Source organism: Dendrobium catenatum, unplaced genomic scaffold (assembly GCF_001605985.2).
Source record: "Dendrobium catenatum unplaced genomic scaffold, ASM160598v2 fragScaff_scaffold_1074, whole genome shotgun sequence".
Lineage (NCBI taxonomy): Eukaryota > Viridiplantae > Streptophyta > Magnoliopsida > Asparagales > Orchidaceae > Dendrobium > Dendrobium catenatum.
Genome location: NW_021319536.1, coordinates 999,342 through 1,019,957, shown reverse-complemented (window position 1 = coordinate 1,019,957; position 20,616 = coordinate 999,342). Strand labels below are relative to the sequence as shown.

The following is a 20,616-nucleotide window of genomic DNA, read 5'->3' as shown; positions in this document are numbered from 1 at the left end:
ATATGATAGAATTGTATAAGCAGTAGTTTATACTTAAAATCTTTGATAAGAACATTCTAAAGCAAAATAAATTACTTGTAACACATATGTTCCTTTCTTTCAATCAATCACTAACAATCAATTATCAATCTATAAATAGAATTTAACAATATTCTTTTAAACATTAAATTTGCATTACTTACCTCTTTGTTGAAGTGTCTCCTCCAATCCCCTACTTCGTATTCTCCTACGATTGTAAGATAGAATTGTATAAGCAGTAGTTCATACTTAAAATCTTGGATAAGAACATTCTAAAGCAAAATAAATTACTTGTAACACATATGTTCCTTTCTTTCAATCAATCACTAACAATCAATTATCAATCTACAAGTAGAATTTAACAATATTCTTTTAAATATTAAATTTGCATTACTTACCTCTTTGCTGAAGAGTCTCCTCCAATCCCCTACTTCGTATTCTCCTACGATTGTAAGCCACCTTCAAGTCATCACTCTACTTTATAATTACTGAAATTTAGTACTCAAATAATTTGCATAAAGATCAATTCATTCATATATATAGTCATTTACCTCGTAATCTTTCCTCTGCATATAACCAAATGAATCTATTTCCTTCTTCTATCTATTATTCTTTACTTCCACTCTTTCTTTATATTGCTCCAAAAACACTACCCAAAATTACTGATTTTTAAATTAAATTGCACACTTGCATCAAACCAATTCGCTACATGAAGTCCATTAATCAAATTCATAACATTGCAATGATTTTCTTAAAATTACCTTTCAACCTTTTCCTACCAGAAAGTGCAGAATACTTCTCCAAATTTTCCTTGCAATAGTGTTTGAAAACACTATGTTGAATTTCTGCTTCACTACCACAATTCCCCTTGAGACGGATTCAGCAAACTAGCCAGAATTCACTGTAGCGAATTCTGCTACAGCGTTTTCTGCGAATTTCTATAGATTTCTGGTCACTGTGCCGCTATCTTGCCATTGAAATGGTTGCCGAATACCGCTACAGGCTCCAATCACTATGTCGAAGAGAAAGATGGTGATTTCCTTGCACTTTACAACAACATTCCTTCAATTCTTCTACAGAATTCCCAACCCAATGGCTTGCCTCTCTACAGGAATGCCAAAAGGTTCTCTACAGGAATGCAATTTCCTTATTTGCTCCCACTCTTCCTCCCGTAACTACCTTCTCCCTTATCTTCTTTGGCTTGTGGCGTGAAATCCAAACCACAGAGAGAATTGGAGAGGGCCCACACTAGCAACCGAAATTCTTAATGGATTAGGAGGGCCCACAAGCTAACTACCTCCCCATCCTTTGAAAGCACGTAATCATTCATTCATAATAAAATAAAGTTATCCAATTAAATTTAATATATTTCTTACTAATATCCATTTACAAGTATTTTATATACTTATAAAAATATCACAATAATATATTTACTTGGTTGGATATTACATTAAGTAGTAGTAATTACATTAGTACTGTATGATTACGAAAATAGACATGAAAATGGAAGAGAGTAGAAAAGTGATTGAAGTCATATATGGGGAATAAGCCCGCACAAGTAAAGACGACAAACTTGACGAGGTAAGCCTATACTCTTAATTCTAAAAGTTGGGAATTTGGACCCAACCTTGACTAAGAGAACAACTTCAATTCTAAAAATTTGGGAATCTGGACCTAACCTTGAATTGAAAAGCTGAAAGGGTGCAAAAGCTTATAGCCATCATATGATTTGTCTAAAGGTGTAGAACATTTAATAAGATAGAGTAATATTATGCATTTCTTATAATCAGATAGAATTCAATGTGTTTTAAATTAATTATTAACAATATTATTGTTATTGTTATATCTTATATATTGCTTGTATATTTCGTTGAGTCTTAGCTCATTAACAGTAGTTGTACTACAAGAAAGAAGAATGAGCCAGTAGAGCACTAGCCGGAATGGGGTGACTATTCTTTTTGGTGTATATATGTTTTGGACATACAAAGAGATCTGAGTGATAGTTGTATAGACTTTTGAGCATGTAAGTAAAATTTAAAAGTTTTAGTATAGCTCTATATTTCATTTGAGATCTTTGAGGTGTATTATATATGCTTTCTATTATGAAAAACTTGATGTGATATGATTAGAGGATAGTTTGAATAGATTACTTTTTAATTATCTAATTCTAATAAAGTGATTCATAATGGGGGTAAGTAAGGTCTTTTTAAATTCTCCTTCTATGTTGCACTTTAAATTGACTGTAGGAGGTTAAAATGGGGTGTAACAGAGCCGAGATCGAATATGATCACGACAGACGAGCTTAAACATGCTGAAGCTCGACTCGGCTCGGTTCTTTTGCAACCCTAATGATTATGTTCAAGTTCGGCAACTCAAGAAGAAAAAGTTATTTTGGTTGGTTCCTAGTAACTTTCAAAAAGGCTTTTCTTATAAGATGGGGCTCACTCGCTCTCAGCCAATGATGATATTCCAACAATTAATAGAAGCTTTTCCCAAAGGTTTAGGTTTTGCATGTTAGATGGGCTTGCCTGAAAAAAAAATCATCTGCAAAATCACCAGATCCCGCCGATAATTCATAGAGTTTGGAGAATCATTTAACTCAATTACAACTATTGCTGCTGAAAAGCTTTATCTTTTAACCAGATATTTTAGTCAGAACAACATATAGTCTTTTCCACATCAGTCTCCCATTTTATGTTGAAATGCTTAAAAAAATGGTCTGATTCATATCAGAGAATGAAAGTAATTTGAAGAGGAACAAAATCTTTGTGAATCATTTGGTTTTGAAGGGATATTCCCAGGCATTGCCTAATAATTTGTCATTTGATTGTATTTTATGGCAGCTCAGTTTTGGAAGAAGAGGAAGAGCGTGGGGTTGCTCATATTGTTGAACACCTCGCTTTCAGTGCTACAAAGAAATATACCAACCATGATATTGTTAAGTTTCTTGAAAGCATTGGTGCTGAGTTTGGTGCTTGTCAGAATGCTTCAACTTCTTCAGATGAGACAATTTATGAATTGCTTGTTCCAGTGGATAAACCCGACCTATTATCTCAGGCGATATCTGTTCTTGCAGAATTCAGTTCTGAGGTGCGCTATCTTTTATTTCTTTATTTGTTGTAATTTAAATGAGTGCTATTTATTGTTATACATGCATATGATTTAGGTTCGAGTTTCAGCAAAGGATCTAGGAAAAGAGCGTGGAGCTGTTCTAGAAGAGTATAGGGCTGGGCGTAATGCTTCTGGTCGGATGCAAGATGCACATTGGATTCTAATGTTTGAAGGATCGAAGGTGCTAATTCTCAGTCTGTTTTTGTGGGTTGGTTTGGATGAATTAATGTCACATTTGGAAAAATCAATTTGAACCATTATGCATGGTGCTGTATCCTTTTCTGTTCTATTAACTCCTTTTGAGTTTGCATAAATTTCCATGGTGTTGTGCTGATTGAATTTCCATGAACCTTTAAACTTTCTAACCAATGACAATCATCTTTACCTAACATTCAGGGCAATAAAGTATATTTTATGCTAGATGTACTGATTTAGCTATATATGATTAGTGTGCATCATGGATGGAAAATCATCCAATAATGACTACTTAGTCTTTATCCTTCACCAATTTGTGGAACATTAATATGCATACTATGTGAAGTCTTGCACAATTCAAGTTGATATTATATGGTCAGTGTGCTCTCTGTTGGTTTTGGAGTAGAAGTTTTATCGTTGTCTTTTTGTAAAAGCACTTATGTTACAAGTTTTTTTGTGTGGTGGTTTTTAGATTCTTGTTATACATTATTTATGCAATAATTTCTTTTTAATTTAATTAGTTTAGGACCTGATCCTCTCATTTTTGTTTATTCTAATTTTAATCATCCTTATATTTTTGCAACAAGTCATCCACACCCACACATAGTTTGAGTTGATATTTAACCAAGTCATGTTCAACAATTAGAGATCGATTACAACTCATTTTATTTTGATAGAATGTGTAAAACCATCTAATCAAACCCTAAATTTGATCTGTAACTTGGAGGTTAAGTTCTTTCCAACTCTTCTTTTGGATATCTACATCACTATTTGGATAATCATATATAAAGCTTGAACAATGGCAGTTGTTTTTTTAGTGCTGCATACCCCTAAAAAAAATTGCCTTTCTAGCTTTTGTGCAAATTTTTGGTTTTCAAATCAACATTCACTAGAAAATTTTCTATTAAATTCTGAATTTGATGTCTGTTATAACTACGTTTCCTTGTTAATCTTTTAAGCTATTTTCCTTTTTACCATTTGTTTTGGTTTCTCTACTCATTTGAACGTTTGACTCAGTATGCGGAACGTTTACCAATTGGATTAGAAAAAGTGATACGAACAGTTACTCCCCAAACCGTGAAGAAATTTTATGAGAAGTGGTATCATTTGCACAATATGGCTGTTGTTGCTGTAGGTGATTTTTCTGATACACAGGTCTGTGTTTCCTGCACCTTGTAGGTTTCTTTTCTCACTGTTTAGTTTTATAGTTTTATTGATGTACTTTATGAGCTAAAACAATATTTTCTTGTACCTTGGGTAGAGTGTAGTTGAATTAATAAAGACTCATTTTGGGCAAAAGGCATCAAGTTCTTATCCCCCTCCAGCTATACCAGAATTTCCTGTACCATCACACAACGAACCCCGGTTCTCGTGCTTTGTTGAATCTGAAGCTGCTGGAGTAAGTTATCTAGCCACTGAATTAAATGGTCATGCATTATCAAGTACAGGAACAAATATAACAAAATGAATATACTATGCATCAAATATCAGTTTTTAGTCCTATCTATGTTTAAGTAAGAATGGTGTTGAGTAGTATGATCTTACTAAGTTTTTAATCCCTGTGGTCCCTCTCTTTGGTGTCTAAAATAGTCTGCAGTTATGATCAGCTGCAAGATTCCTGTGGATGAGATGAGAACCGTGAAAAATTATCGAGATTCACTAGCAGAGGCAATGTTTCACTGTGCTTTAAACCAGAGGTTCTTCAAGATATCCCGTTGCAAAGATCCACCATACTTCTCTTGCTCTTCAGCAGCAGATGTATTGGTTCGTCCTGTTAAGGCTTATATAATGACCTCAAGTTGTAGGGAAGGAGGGACAGTTGAGGCCCTTGAATCAATGCTGACGGAGGTGAATGTTACTTTTATACCCATTGAGACCATTTGTAATTGCTTCTACCCTTACAGTCTGTTTATAATGTTTTTCAGGTTGCCCGACTGCGGGTTCATGGGTTTTCAGATCGTGAGATATCTATCGTGCGTGCTTTGATGATGTCAGAAATAGAATCTGCCTTCCTTGAACGTGATCAAATGCAATCAACAATTTTGCGTGATGAATTTCTTCAAGTAATTTTATATCTTTTCTTAAATAGAAGCTTATTCAAATCAACAATTTTGTGTGATGAATATTTAATAGTTTATTTAATCAGCAGGATAAGCTTGTGTTTAAATTAAATCAAGAGCTGCTCTAATTTTATCAACCGATAATCTTGAGTGGATCATGTTTATGTTTTGGTTAACTTTCATAAAATGTCTCTTCTGATCTTTGCGGTGTTTCCTAACCATTTTCTTTTTTACTTATAGATTGCATTCCTGAGGCAGTGCTTGAAGCTTGATTTTTATTGACCTAATTTTTATATATATATATATATATATATATTTTTTTCTGGATTGTGAAGCTCAGACAGTAAAGATCTTTTTCTTCATCGTCATTGTTGGACTTTACATTTTTTAATTCTAATTTTTATTTGAGTTGATTTTTTTATTAGAAGGTCGGGGCTTACATTCCAACAACACATGTTGGAAGAACTGCCCGGAACGTGAGGACTTATATGATGATTGAAATCAACCATTTGCCTCGGATCCTAAAATTAAGGTGAATACTACGGAGAGGTAGTACCTCGAACATAAGTCTAACAGACTGCAAAAGAGATTTATAAGCTACACCTCATATGAGGCATAACCTGCCCGACCTCTGGATTTATTATCTTGCCTGGAGAGGACTACCAGTTAAACCCACCTAATCGATTTTAAAACCATGTTGTCTTGTCTTAATGTAAATGCGGAGTAGGGAGGCTATCTTATTTAGGAAAGTAGGACTTATAACTTGGCTTTGAGGCAAGATGCTCGTGTATGTAGGGCATGCAGAATGCAGACTCACAAATGCAAATTTTTTGTTATTTAGTCCTTAAGTGCGAGCTTTTCTACATGAGACACATTCTTGGCTATGCATGATTGTTTTCAATTTTGAAAAATTTGGCTCCTTGAAAGGAAGACATGCAATTTTCTTTTATTAGAAAATTATGAAGCCTAGATTGATTTTAAGTTGTTTACAATTTAAAGGATAGAAAATTTATTTTATCCTAAAAATCTATCGTATCAAAGTCCAAGCCGAACCCAAACAAACAAGAGAAGAAACCTAGGAAAAATGCATGCTTTTTTATTGCGCTCCCAGTAAACAATCAACACATGTTTGTACATCAATCAAAATAGAAGTGCAAGTAATGTCTCAATTATTACAAACAGGTTTGGCAGCTGAGTTGCCTGTTATTATACAACCCAGTTAAATTTACAAACTTTACTTGTGGGGGTCTTCAAACTTTAACTTTCAAATGGATCTTTAGGCTTCACTTCTAAAGGAGTATATCTTTTCTCGACCCACCTTTCGTTCTAGGCAAAACCCCACAAGTTTTACATACTAAATCTAATTAAATACATGATAGGAAATGAAAAAGACTCAAGTCTCCAAACAGAGTTAGAAGACAGTTTATATGATAATCACATCACATTTAAAATTTGTCTAGCACTTAGAGTTCCAAGCATCTGCTCCTACCCTATTGGCCATGCCTCTTGGGGGTTTTAAGCAGCGCCTGCAAGCAAACAATATTAGAATAATCATGACTTATTTTACCCCATTATGGATGTGGCCACCTGCTCAAAAAACATGTATATATTTCTATACTAACCACTTAAGGGCAAGTGCCCACAACGCAGACAATCCAAAAGGGCATTCGCATCAAATCATCAATTACATGCGTACACAAAGAAAAATCATAATCCTAGCATGCCTAAGGGGCTGTGCACATAAGTGTGTGAGGCTTGTGTGGTATGTCACACTAAGGGTACTTCTCTTAAAATTTGGATCTAAAGAAGAAGTGTTAAACATGTAGCTTTTGAGCTAAATATTGGAGGAATTTTCCCCCTAGCTTTTGGAGCTAGAAGAGAAATGAATACTTCTTTTACCTTTGAGGCTAAAGAAGGGGGAGAAAGGGAGTCCAACACAGATTTTGGGCTAAGTGTTGGAAGGTTTTCCCTAGCTTTTGGGGCTAGAAAGAGAATACATGACTTCAACATTTAGCTTTTGGGCTAAATGTTGAAGAAATCTCTTCAGCTTTTGGAGCTAAAGAGAGAAAGAAACTTATTACAACTTGGAAGTTAGAGGAGAGAAGGATCAAACTCATAGCTTTTAGGCTAAGGCTGAGAGGATTCCTTAGACTTTTTGGAGCCTAAAGAAAAGAGGGATGACTTGTAATTTTGGTTACAAGTAACAAAAAGTTATATGGACTTTTGGGTATCCAAATAACGGAATCCCTTCATCCAACTTGGGTTGGAGGAAAGAAATGGGAGATGAGAATACTTGTTGGTTTTGGCTCAACAAAAAGACAGTTTCGATTCACTTAATATTGGTTGAATGAATGAGATTTTCATACAATTTTTGGGTTGTAGAAAGAGGAGAATTTCTCTTCAATTTTGGCTTGTAGGAAAGAATGGAGAGATGCAATTCAGAGATTGCAAATCTATAAAAGTTCTTTGAACATTTGTTGTCCAAAGAGGGGAATGCATTCTCCTAGTTCGGGTTTAGGAGAATGATGGGGTTTATTATAACTTTTGAGTTGTAAAAATGAGTGAAGGAACATGCAACTAGTGGGTTGCAAATCCATGAATGCTCTTTGAACATTTGATGTTCAAAGAGAAATATTCATTTGCCTAATTTGAAGCTAGGCAAATGAAAAGGAATTTGGAGGTTTCCGACAATTTAGGCTTGTAGGAAAAGAAGTGATTCAAAGTGCAACCTAGGGATTGCAAATTGTAGAAGTTCCTTCGAACGTTTGGTGTCCAAAGAAGAGGTTCATTCCTCCAATTTGAGTTGGAGGAATGGAGGAGAAAAAGATGCAACTTATGGTTGCAAACTTTTACATGCTTTTTGAACATTTGGTGTTTAAAGAGAGAGGGTACACTCTCCTAATTTGGGTTTAGAAGAATGATGAGATTTCCTACAACTTTTGAGTTGTAGAAACGGGAGAAGGACCATACAACTTGTGGGTTGCAAATCCATGAATGTTCCTTGAACATTTGATGTTCAAAGAGACAAATTCATTTGCCTAATTTGAAGCTAGACAAATGGAGAGGAATTTAAATGTTTCCTATAATTTATGCTTATAGGGAAAAGAGGTGGTCAAAAATACAACTTAGATATTGCAATTTTGAGGAGTTACTTTGAACGCTTGATGTCCAAAAAGGGGATTATTCTCCCAATTTGGGTTTGAGAGCATGAAGACGGATTTGGATGCTCTCCTGCAATCTTGGCTTGTAGGAAAGAGGGAGGGAAATGCAATTTAGAAGTTGCAAATCATATAAATCCTTGGAACGTTTGGTGCTCAAAAGAGATGTTCACTTGCCTAATATGTACCTAAGCAAATGAAAGAGAAGAGCTCAATGTTTGATCCCAAGCTCGAGTACTTTACAACATAATGCATTTAGGATTTTGAGGAAATCCATGATACAAAACATGAGGAGGATATTTGTTGGTTTCTTTTGTTCCAACAAATAACATGTTGAAGAACTTAAAATTTGGTTCTAAACTTCAACAATTTATGGAATGACATTACTTAGAACCTTTGGAGGTTTCAAAATGTCACACCCATGGAGGAAGGATAGTGTTAACTTGTTGATTTTGTACCAACAAGCAAGATAACATGAACTTAGGATTTTCATCCTAAGATTATACGAGTTAGCAATGAAGCATTTGGGACTTTTAGGGAGTTCCAAACACCATGTGCAAAGGAGGTAGTCGTTTGTTGATTTGTTTTAACAAACATGAGAGAATACACATAGGAGTTTGATCCTAAGGTTATAAGACTCTTGCAATCTAATACTTGGAGCTTTAGGAATGCTCTAAATATCATGCATGAAGAAGATATAGAGGTGAACATTTGTTGATTTTCCTTCAACAAACAAGGTCAAATAAACCTAGGATTTTGATCCTAGGATTACATGATTCATGAGATGATTTTGTTCTGGAACTTTTGAAGGTTTCAAATCATCATACGTGAAAGAAGACATTTATTTGTTAGTATTTTTGTTCCAACAAATAAAATGAAGAAACCTAGAGTTTGACTCTAAGTTTAAAGGATTCACTTAATGATATATTTAGAGGCTTGAGGAGTCTCAAATCACCATGCATGAGAGGACATTAGTTAGTTTTATGTTCCAACAAAAGAGATAAAAGAACTTGGGAGTTGGTTCCAAGTTCCATCCAATTCATGAAAATATGTGTTTGGAGCTTCGAGGAAGCTCCAAACCTCATGAATAAGAGGTACAATGTATAGTTTTGGGACTACAAATTGAGAAGATCATCTATCTATATAGGTTAGGCAAATGAGATGGGTTAGATTTAGAATTCTAAGCCTAAGGAGGATATTCTTTCGTTGATATTTGTGTCTCAAACGAATGAAAGAGGTAGCTTAGATTTTGATTCTAAGCTCCAAAATCTTCATGTAATGATAAGTTGAAATTTTAGAGAATTTCAAATCATTATATATGAGAGGAGAGACGTTCATTTGCTAATTTTGTATTATTAGCAAATGAAATAGAGATTTAGGATTTGTTCCTAAAATTTTAATGATTCAGTAAGGGAATATTCGGAGCTTAGAGAGGTACTCCAAAATGCTACACATAGAGGTAGTGTTTGTTGGTTAAATTCTCCAACAAACAAAGCAAGAAGACTTGAAAGTTTGGTTTCAAGCTTAAGTAATCCATGTAATGGGACATTTGGGGCTTAGAGAGACTCCAAATGTTTCATTGGAGGCATATATATTTGTTGATTTTTTTTCTTAACAAAAGCGAAGTGACTTTGGATTTTGTGGGCTCCGAAAATTCGGCCCCGGCCTCCCCGCCGCTACTGATTATTGCTTTTTCTTTTCGGCGAGGGAGTTTTAACGGATAAGTTCCGGGGTAAATTTTGGAAGGCAGATGGATCGTAGATAAGACACTACCCAGAGATTTCGCCCTCATTTTGTGAGGACTTTATGATATGATTCTGTTTTCCTATAGGCGCAAGCCCCTATAGTTAATTACCCCTCTCGATCACGAGAGAGAACTTTCGATTAAGGCTAGTCGTCAATCAGATACGTAGAGTATACGTGGTATCTGGCATATAGTAGCAGTAATACGTTTGGATTTGGAAATTTGAAGATTTGGAGGTTTTTGGAGGATTTGATATTTAAAGTTAGAAATTGCACCATCTTGCACTCAAAGCGGATGGTGGGGGAATGGATGATAGACCCGATCAAGATCCCATGGTTCCGTCTTCCCGGGCCATCGTGGTCCCTGGTCTACTTAGTCAGAGGAGGTAGTCGACCCAAAGACAAAAGGATCCTTGTCGGCAGCCATGGGTTGCTTCGTCCAAGGGGACCTTGTAGACCTGGGATGGATGTTTGTCTAAGGGGACAAATTTAAATCCACCTTAGCTAACAGAGGGCTTTGTGCCCTATCAATCATATCCTATTGATTCATATTTCAAGGATTTGATGCCAATAAGGAACGTATTGGCTTTGGCCATAACCGATATATCGTGGTGCCATTTGGCGGCAAAACCACTCGGTTCAAAGGGCCCCGGGTCGTCATAACCGTTTATCCTGCGGTGCCGTTTGACGGCAAAACCGTCGGTTAGAGGACGCGTACCATGTCCTTATTGGCAGGAGATTGGTTTGAGAATGGATCATAGTGATATTTTCGACTAGGCATTTGGCTCTTTGTGAGTTGAAGTAAATTTTTATTTGTTAACCCTGCAAACTGTTGTGGAGGGTGGATCGATTTTGCTTTAAATGTTTAATGGATTGATTTATTTTTAAATATCTGGGTTTGGAATGATCTTGGATTTTAGATAGTTTAGAGTTTTGGATTTTGAATGGGCCTTTGGGAGGCATTTAAAAGTATTTGTGAGCCCCTCCGGTTGAGATTTGCATCCAACACGGCCATTATCGGGGTGTTTGGGGTCATTTCCATTTGTTGATTGAACCTTGTCAACTCAGACAAGCTATTGACTAAAGATCGGGTTTTATAGGCTTTATGTGATGAGGACATCGCCAGCATTTTCGACGCCGGAGATCGACGACCACGAGCATGACTTGTATTTTGTCATTTTATGTAGTAGCGTATTTTATTTTGATGTTTTTCCGCTTTTTCCCTTATGGGCATTTAGTCGCTTATGTAGCCCGGAAGGTCATTTGTGTCATTTCTTATTTTTTCATTTTGGCCTATTTATATGAGGCCTCATGCATTGTAATTTCAGTTTTGATGAATGAAAATTATTTACTTTGTGTTCTCTTTGTGAGTGCAAACCTCCACGATCTCTTAGTGAGTTCGTAGGAGAAGCTAGATCTCTTTGTGAGTTCTAGAATTTCCTTATCTATAGTCTGTTTAACGCAAGCAACAGAGTTTCTTCTCTGTTTTGATTTCACGAAAGCAGCAGAGATTCTTCTCTGTTTGAATTCCCCTAAGCAACAGAGTTCTTTCTCTGTTTTGGATCTCACGCAAGCCAAAACATCCCCGCCAGCCACAGGCCTACCAGCTGCCGATCAAACCCCTGCCAGCCAGCCCGTGACTTCATCCCACCGGCCACAACCATCCCGTCCCGTGCAGCCACCCCCCCCTTACGGCTCCCAATCTCACGGTAAAACAGCCACCCGTGAACCTCCAGCCCACCGTCTCCTTGCAGTTTCCCTTGCCGCTGGACCTCCTTGTTTGCCCAAGCCGTGAATTCCAATTCCCCGGTGACTTAATTAATTGCTTAATCAAGGGCTCATTTTAAGGCAAGGTAATTAATGACACTTAGAGCCATTTTGAAATTCGAATTCAACTTTCCCTCTCATCTCAAATCCACTTGGGAAGTTACTCAATACCTAATTAAATCTGAAATAAAATTCAGGTTTAATTTAATTACCTACTTAAACTTGGGCCCCACTCTCATAACTCCTAAATCTCTCTCTCCCATATGGCCGGCCACCTCATCCCATTGCTCCTCTATTTAATTGCCACATCACCACCTCCTAAATGCCTCCTCTCACATAATTAATTCTAGATTTCTTCAGTTTTAATTTCAGATTTCAAAAATCTGAAACTGAAACAACTTTCCTCTCTTCCGTTGTTATTGAATTTTCTCTTCCAAGTGATGCAAACGTGAGTTCCTTGAACTCTTTGCACGTGGCCCTCAACCTTCCCCTCATCTTCTACCGGCTGCCCACTCCTCATTCCAGCATGGGAACTTGCTAGCCGGCACCCAGGAAAACTGCAGACTGCTGTCCAAAGTGTGCAGTAGCTCCAAGAGTAGACCGAATTCTGGTAGCCCCATAGTGGGTGCTGTCCAGGAAGCTACCTATCCACGAACGACTATCTAAGGGTCCTTTTTCCTCGGAGTGGCCTCGGTTCTAATGTGGAGACGCTTCTTCAGCTAAAGCCTAGATTAGTGAGCGTATGGGCTCTAAAGGTGAGAGTTCTCTTTATTAATTCGTGGATTCTGGTTTATTGTCGTAGCGTACAATTAGTCTTCGCATTCTCTTGAATGGATTGGTCAATCGAATGTCGCTCTTCGTTGTCTAAGCAAAGAAAAACTAAGAATTCTTAGGTTCACTCTTTTATTACAAATGATAATTTTAATTCGGATTACTTTGTTCAAATTGCTCTCTATAATTTCCTAAAGTAACTCCATCGCATGTACGTTTCACATCATTATGCCTTTGTTTATGAATTTTCTTTGTTGAAAGCCTTGAAGACCGAATATGAATATATAAAATAAATATTCCGGTCAACTTCGTGACCGCATATTTATCCGATATCTCGAACCCTGTCTTCTCCTATTTATCTACTTAGGAGGATCGGGTTTCGTAGGCTTCATGCCTTTTGTTTAGTGAATTCTTTTGATTGTAGACCTTGATGGCCTAATATAAATGTATTGAAACAAATACATTGGTTCCTATAACCATGTGTTTGTTTGAAGGTTCGAACCCTGTCAACTTCTATTGATCCGTATAGAAGGATCAGGTTCGAACTAGAATTCATTTATCGACCCGAGCAGCATCCCTAGGCGTCACATGTGTACCAATAATACGCTCGCCGGGGCCCATGCGGGTGATTTTTATATTGATTTGGACGTACCCCATTGTGTACCTATATGTATACAAACTATAGTGCTGGTGCAGAGGTACTTTGAAGTATTTGTAGTTGTGTAGATAACTATCTTTTGAATGCACACAACTTTTCATTTGAGAGCTTATACACGCCTTCTGTCCGCTAATACAAGTGTTGCAGATCTGGTGGCATGCGTTGTAGATTGTAGACGCCTTTTGTCTGCTTTCATAAGTGTTGCAGATCCGGTGGCGTGCGTTGTAGATTGTAGACGCCAAGGTTTAAAATTGCGTATTCGGGTATTGAGGCGTTTTTTGTTCGTGAGGCGAGGCGTAAGTCTCAAGGCGATTTGAGGCGTAAGCCTCAAAATCAAAAAATTGCGTAAACATAAAATAATAAATTTTGTATATACTAATGAGTAAATAATATATAAAACATAAAAATGCACAAGATAAATAGCAATGACATTAACATATCACATAAGAAGTTAATAACTCACTAGTCATCAACATTATCATCACTCATCAGTCATCACTAAGGGGGTTTTCATTTGAATCATCATTATGATGAGCTGCTCTCTCCTCTTCCCCCTCTCCTATAGAGTCCAATATCTCCCAATCAGCTTCTTCTTCCTCATTATTAGTTATCTTCCTCTTCCCTAAATAGTAAATATTTTTGAACAATATCATAATGAATAATAGTGTAATACATTAATAAAAGTTTAAGAAAAGAAAACTATATTATTTATATACTTTTTTTGATTTGTTCTTGAGTTGTGGTGGATGTGGATGCTTTAAGACCATCAAAGAAATAAGCATTTAAATCTTCATCTTGTAATTCACACGGCATTACTTCAACTTCATCATCTACAAATCACTCATCATCAGATGCCACATCATCGCAAAGAAAAGGATCTTCATCATCCATTAATCCTTTTTTCTTCAAATTTCTATCTCTGAGTCTCCTATTATACATAATGTACACCAGTGAGTTCATCCTCAATGTCGACAAGCGATTTATCCTCTTTGTATGCACTTGGTTGTAGGTACTCCAATTCCTTTCACAGCCAGATGAAGAGCATGTCAAGCCCAAAACTTTCACAGCAAAACGTTGTAATTCTGGAGTCCCATCACCAAATTGAATCCACCACTCAACTGGAGATCGTTTGGCAATTGTATCTTTTGCTTGTTGTAATCCAAAAAAACCTTCTTTGTTCCTAAAAGGTACCAATTGCAAGTCAGCATTTGATCTTTCAGTTGCATCACTTATTAGACGATCCATGCAATGATATAATCCCAACTTTATTTCAGGGTTTGTAGACTTGTTCTCTCATACGCATAACACACGCATATAATAAGCATAACCCACGCATATCATACGCATACCACACGCATATAATAAGCACAACCCACGCATATAATACGCATACAACACGCATATCATACGCATATAGATCTTCAAACATAAATAAAGTTGCAATTTTTTACCTTTTAGAGTACTTTTTCAAACATTCTAGCACAAAATTTCTCTTCTCAGAAGTTAAACACATAAGTCCTCTGTAATTTTCTATTTCAGTTGCATGAACATAAGTTACAGTTTTTATTTGAATGTTATCTACTGGTATTGGTTCATTTGGTTTTGTATATGGAACAAGTTGCATTTCTGCTGGGACTGGCTCATTTGTTGGGATTGGATCTTTTGGTGGGATTGGATCTTTTGCTGGGATTGGCTCATTTGGTTCATTGGGGCTGTGGGGTTGGATATCTGATCTCTGTCTCTTATTGGAAGATGAAGAGTAGCTAATAGATCTTTTCTGAGGAACTACTTTGCTCTGATCAATGTAATTATTGAGCTTGACCTCAATAACTCCAACTCTCTCAGTAAGATCTTCAAACTTTGTGCTCAGCCTGTCTTCAAATTCTCGAAAAAGTTTTGTGCATGTTTCTTGGCAGGATTTCATGATTGTTTCTTGTATAGACTGAAGTGCTTCAGCAGAAAAACTTAAATGTGGTTGCTGAGGAGATTGGTGGGGGTCTTGCTGAGGAGGTGGGGTATGATGGGGAGATTGGGGGGGTTGTTTTGATGGGTGGATATGTCATGAGGGGAATCAGGGGATGTAGGGTAGTCTGGTGGATATTTCTCAACATTAACCATATCCATTTCTTCCTGGTTTACTGCCTGTAGGACATTACAAATCTGACTTTTCCTTATATTAGCAAATAAGTTAGTGATCACCTCTGTAGTATATACAATATCATCGGCCCATCGTAGAAAATGGGGCCTTTTGTCAGCATATATAGGAGCATGAATAGTAGTATGCTCCAGGAACCAAATCTGCATAAGATGAAAGAAAATTTTAGCACTCACATTGAGCCAATAAAATTTTGAATGAATTTAGCAGTTAGCACTTAGCACTCACAATTAGCAGAGGTACAAAACCGTTGATGTAACCTGCTGGCTTCTTATTTGAAATCTTGGAGGCTGCCTTATTAAACTCTCCAACTAAAAACTCCCTAATTGAACTAGCCCAGTTTATTGACAAAAAAACATCTGGACTATTTGCTATTCTTTGGATCAACCGAGGGGTTTTGAAGTTGTTAAGTTGAAAAAGTAAATTTGAACATAAATACATGATAAACGTTCTTAACATAGTCTCCGGGGGGGTTTGCTTGTTCAACTCCATCATGTCATTCCTTATTTCCTTTGATGTAACTGAAGTATGTGCTAAGGAATGCCAGGATATTTCTTCTCCTTTATTTGGCAGACCAGTGAGAAGGGCCACTTCATCAGCAGTGAAAGGAATGGGTTGATCTTTTATAATAAAGCATTGTTTTGAAATGTCCCACCTTGAGATCAGCTCATAAATAAGATGGACATTTTGCTCAAACCCAGGAAATTCCAAAAACTGTATCATCTTTAAATGTTTCAATGTGTCCTTGACTTCAGGAGTAATTTGCTGAGCAAAGTTATCACAGATTGTTCGAAACGAAGAAACATAGCATCTATAGGTAATTAGACGAACATATATCTGAAAATTATAAAAAATGATAAATTTAAAATAAGTAAATGAGATACGTACAAAAAACGCACAATATAAGCAGAATATAAGCAATGGTCACGCACAGTGTACGCATAACATACGCATATATTACGCACATCACACGCACAGTGCAGGAAACATACAACAAATTATACGCACGCATAAAGTACGCACAATATAAGCATGGAGTAAGCAACATGTACGCATAGATTACGCACAAAAGATGCATTGAGTACGCACAGCCTACGCATATTTACTTGATGTTTAAAATTTGGTTATGTTTTATATTTCAAATTTCAACATAAATTTATCATAAACCCTGAATACAGAGAATACACGATGACATCACAGTATCAAACATTTAAAAAGTTTCGAGAAGCCATGCATACGCATAGAATAAGCATAAAATCGGAAGAACTTCAGAGCCTTGAACGCCAACGCATAGCATAACCATAAAATACGCATTACGAAACAGAAAACATAGCATTAAGTTACCTTTTTCTTTGGGGGTGACGACATCTTAGAAGAAACTGAGTGAAGAATGCTTGAAATTCCTCCGGAGTGAATGTTTGAAAGTTCGAAAGTTTACTGTAAATTGAAAATCGAAACGTCGACTGCGCCATTCGACCTTTACAAGTTGTTAAATGTTGATGCCACGTCGACATTTCACTAGGCGCGCCACGTCGGCAACTGGGGGTCCGAACTGAAAAAAAAAAATTAGGTTAATTTTTAAAAAGGCAACGCCTTAAATATATGAGGCAAGGCGCGCCTTATGGCGCGCCTCAGTAAACTGGAGGCGTAAGCCTCATAAACTAAACTTATTGCGTAGGCTTTGAGGCTTAAATGGACGAAATTGCGCAAAGGCGCGCCTTTTATTGCGCAATTTTAAACGTTGGTAGACGCTTTCTGTCTGCTTTCATAAGTATTGTAAATCCGGTGGCGTGGTGTCTTGATGTTGACTCCCCCTTTGTCATTCACCGGGGACGGGACTTTCTGGACTTTGGAGTCAATGACCGTTGATTTGGAAAGAACTCTTTTTTAGGCTCTTCGATGTAGTGGACTTGCTATTTCTGGTGTTTGTGGGCACCAGAACTATTTTCTTCTCAAGTATAGAACTAAGAAGAGACTTTGGAACACCAGGAAGTTTGGTTCTAATTTGTTCAAACATTTTCTCTCTTCTGCCAAGGGGTGTCCTTTTTCGTACATCGGGTTGTCTTTGTACCCGGTATACTGACAGCACTTTGATCACCACTATCGTAGGTGATGCTTGTACTTGTGCCCACTATGGTTCGTTGTACCTACGATATATCCACTTGTGGTACATGTTATCCACAAGTGTTCATTTGCAGGGCATCGTTGTATCTACTACGACCTCCTGAAGGTATTTGTAGAAGACCCATTGACATCAGTACCATATCCACCTTTCACCAATCTCAGGTGGTTTTGCTAATTGTACTTGTTTACAGGGGACGGTCCTCTTTCATACACCGGGCTGCCATTGTACCTGACATACTTGAAGATCTTGATCACCACTGGCGTAGGTGATATCCGTACTTGTGTCCATAGTGATTCATTGTACTTTCAATACACTGTTGTTATCCATAACTATCCATTTGCAGGGGGCCGCTGTATTCACTACGACCTCCTGGAAGTGTTTGTAGAAGGGTCATTTACATTAGTATCGTATCCACCTTTCACCAATCTCAGGTGGTTTGTTGATTGTACTTGTTTGTAGAGGCGAATCTTCGATTGCTGGTCTCCAGTTTTGCCATCTCAATCAACAGGCAAACTTGTAAGGATTGTTTGTAGAAATCCACTGTATTTATCAGCATCATTTAGTGTGTATCATATATTCAGGTACTGATGTTTGATCCTCATTTGTGGTAACTTATTTTGATAATCATTTGTTATCCGTATGTCTTGAGGTATTTTTTCATCAATTGCCAACATCACCCTCTCAATCATATCCACCCTTTCACCAATCTCGGGTGGGTTTGATGTATTTGCACTTGTTTGTGGGGATGGATCTTTGATTGCTACATATGGGTAGTATTCGTGCACCTTGCAGTTGTCTGCTGTTGCTTACAAGTACAGTGCATTGACTTTATAGAGAATATTGTAGGAGTTTATTGCATTCAAGTTTTATTTGATGCTGCCCCACTCAAATTCAATGTTCACAAGTAGTATTCGTGCACCTTGCAGTTGTCTGCTGTTGCTTACAAGTACAGTGCATTGACTTTATAGAGAATATTGTAGGAGTTTATTGCATTCAAGTTCTACTTGACGCTGCCCCACTCAAATTCAATGTTCAAGCTTCTGCTTTGAGTTCAAAACTGTTGTATTTCACTTGAGTTCAGGTTCTATTTCAATGAAGTTCTCATTTGAGTTCAAGCCTTCTGAAATCTTGTTCAATTTATGTTAGAGTTCACTTGAGTTTGAGTTCTATGTTCGGGTCCCCTGATGTTGCACAGTTCGAGTTCCAAGAACAAGTTCAAGTGATTGTTCAAAGTCTTCTAGAATCTTTGCAAGTGCAATCTTGCATTAAAATGATTTGAATTTAATTCCAATCTGATTTTATTTCATTTGATTTTGACCTTTAAAAATCATTTAGAATTTTGTTCAAATTTAGGTCCACAAGTCCTCTGTTCTTTGTACAAGTCCTCTGCTCATTTAGTTTAATTTATGTATATTTTTGTTCGAGTATAGGTCTTCTATATTATTGCCCAAGAAGGTCTTCAAATTGTTCAAGTCTTTGTACATTTCAGTGAAAATTTCGGCAGTACCCCGGCATATCCCCCGTTTGGGGGAATGTAGGGGAGTTGGGCCTTCCCACCACGCTACTAAAGCGTGTATGGTAGGTGTCCTTAGACACCGCGACCGTACAAATTTTCATCCCACCACGCTATAAGAGCGTGTATGGGGCATTCAGCAGTACCGTACAAGAACACCAATAGCTCTCCCCACCACGCTACAAGAGCGTGTTTAGGGCTTACCCACCTCGTCGTATGCTTTGCACTTGGCTCCCTCCTACCGTGCTACAAGAGCGCATCTAGGTGGTTCCCCGGTCCGCTTCAAATGTCGAGAATGAGATTTTAGAATGTCATACCTTACGTAGCAGTCGTCGGCGGTGTCGAGGTCGAGGACCGTCCCCACCACGCCACAAGAGCGTGTATAGGGCTTACCCGCCTCTTCACACTCATCACACCGGATTTCCCCCCACCATGCTACAAGAGTGCGTATAGGGGGTCCACCGTCTCGTCAAGCGTGTCGAGGATAGGATTTGAGTTAGAAATTTATACATTGGAGGAGTCGTCAGCGATGGCTCGTGGATCGAGGCAGGAGGAAAAACAGGCGTAAGAAGTTATAATTAATTAAGATTAATTTTAATTAAATTAATTATAATTAATTAACATTAATTATAATCACTTAATTAAAATTAATTATAATTAATTATACTAATTATAATTAATCAAAATAATTATAATTAAAATTAATTTTAATTAAAACAAATTAATCCCTCCCTTTACCTTCTCTGGTTCAGCAGATTTATGGGTTTGGCCGAAGAGTGTGTGAAGGGAGGCAGCTACCTTCACAGTCAGAGAGCTCCTGTTGTTGTTCCGATCAAAATGTGTGACTTCCGATCCGAACAGGAAGGGAGAGTCGCTCGAAGGAATAAAGTTTAACGGCCACGACAAAGCCGAGGACGCGCGTGATAGGGAGAAAGTTACTTTCAGAGCCGGCGAACTCCCGTTCTTTGCTTCCGATCGGAATGCCGTAACTTCCATCCCGACAGGTAGGGAAAGTCGTCGAAGCCACGAAGGAGCGGGGTCGGACCAGCCACGAAGGAGCCGGAGAAATCGTGAAAGGGAGAAAGTTAACTTCACCACCAGCGAGCTCCCGATTGTTGCTCCGATCAAAATGTCTTAACCTGCGATCCGACAGAAAGGGAAGGTCGTTGAAGGAGCGACGTCGCACAGCCGCGAAGGCGCCGGAGGAGTGAAGTCGAGCGACCTCGACGGGTTGAGGGAGTGTGCGAGAGAGGGAAGGAGAGCTCTGGATCGGGATTCCAGCGCACGCGAATGACGAGCTCGCTCTCGTTTTAACGCTGAGATCGATCGTGCGTGAAGAGGC

At 37.7% G+C, this 20,616-nt stretch overlaps 1 protein-coding gene across 1 annotated transcript in view; it reads left to right on the top strand.

Annotated features, from left to right (window-relative positions):
• Positions 1-20,616, top strand: part of LOC110103204 (zinc protease PQQL-like) — a 116,716-nt gene that overhangs the window by 19,362 nt on the left and 76,738 nt on the right. The window contains exons 2-7 of the mRNA XM_020831813.2: positions 2,862-3,108; positions 3,185-3,310; positions 4,342-4,479; positions 4,586-4,723; positions 4,915-5,172; positions 5,250-5,387. Coding sequence (XP_020687472.1) covers positions 2,862-3,108; positions 3,185-3,310; positions 4,342-4,479; positions 4,586-4,723; positions 4,915-5,172; positions 5,250-5,387 — 1,045 coding nt within the window. The remainder of the gene's footprint in view (positions 1-2,861; positions 3,109-3,184; positions 3,311-4,341; positions 4,480-4,585; positions 4,724-4,914; positions 5,173-5,249; positions 5,388-20,616) is intronic.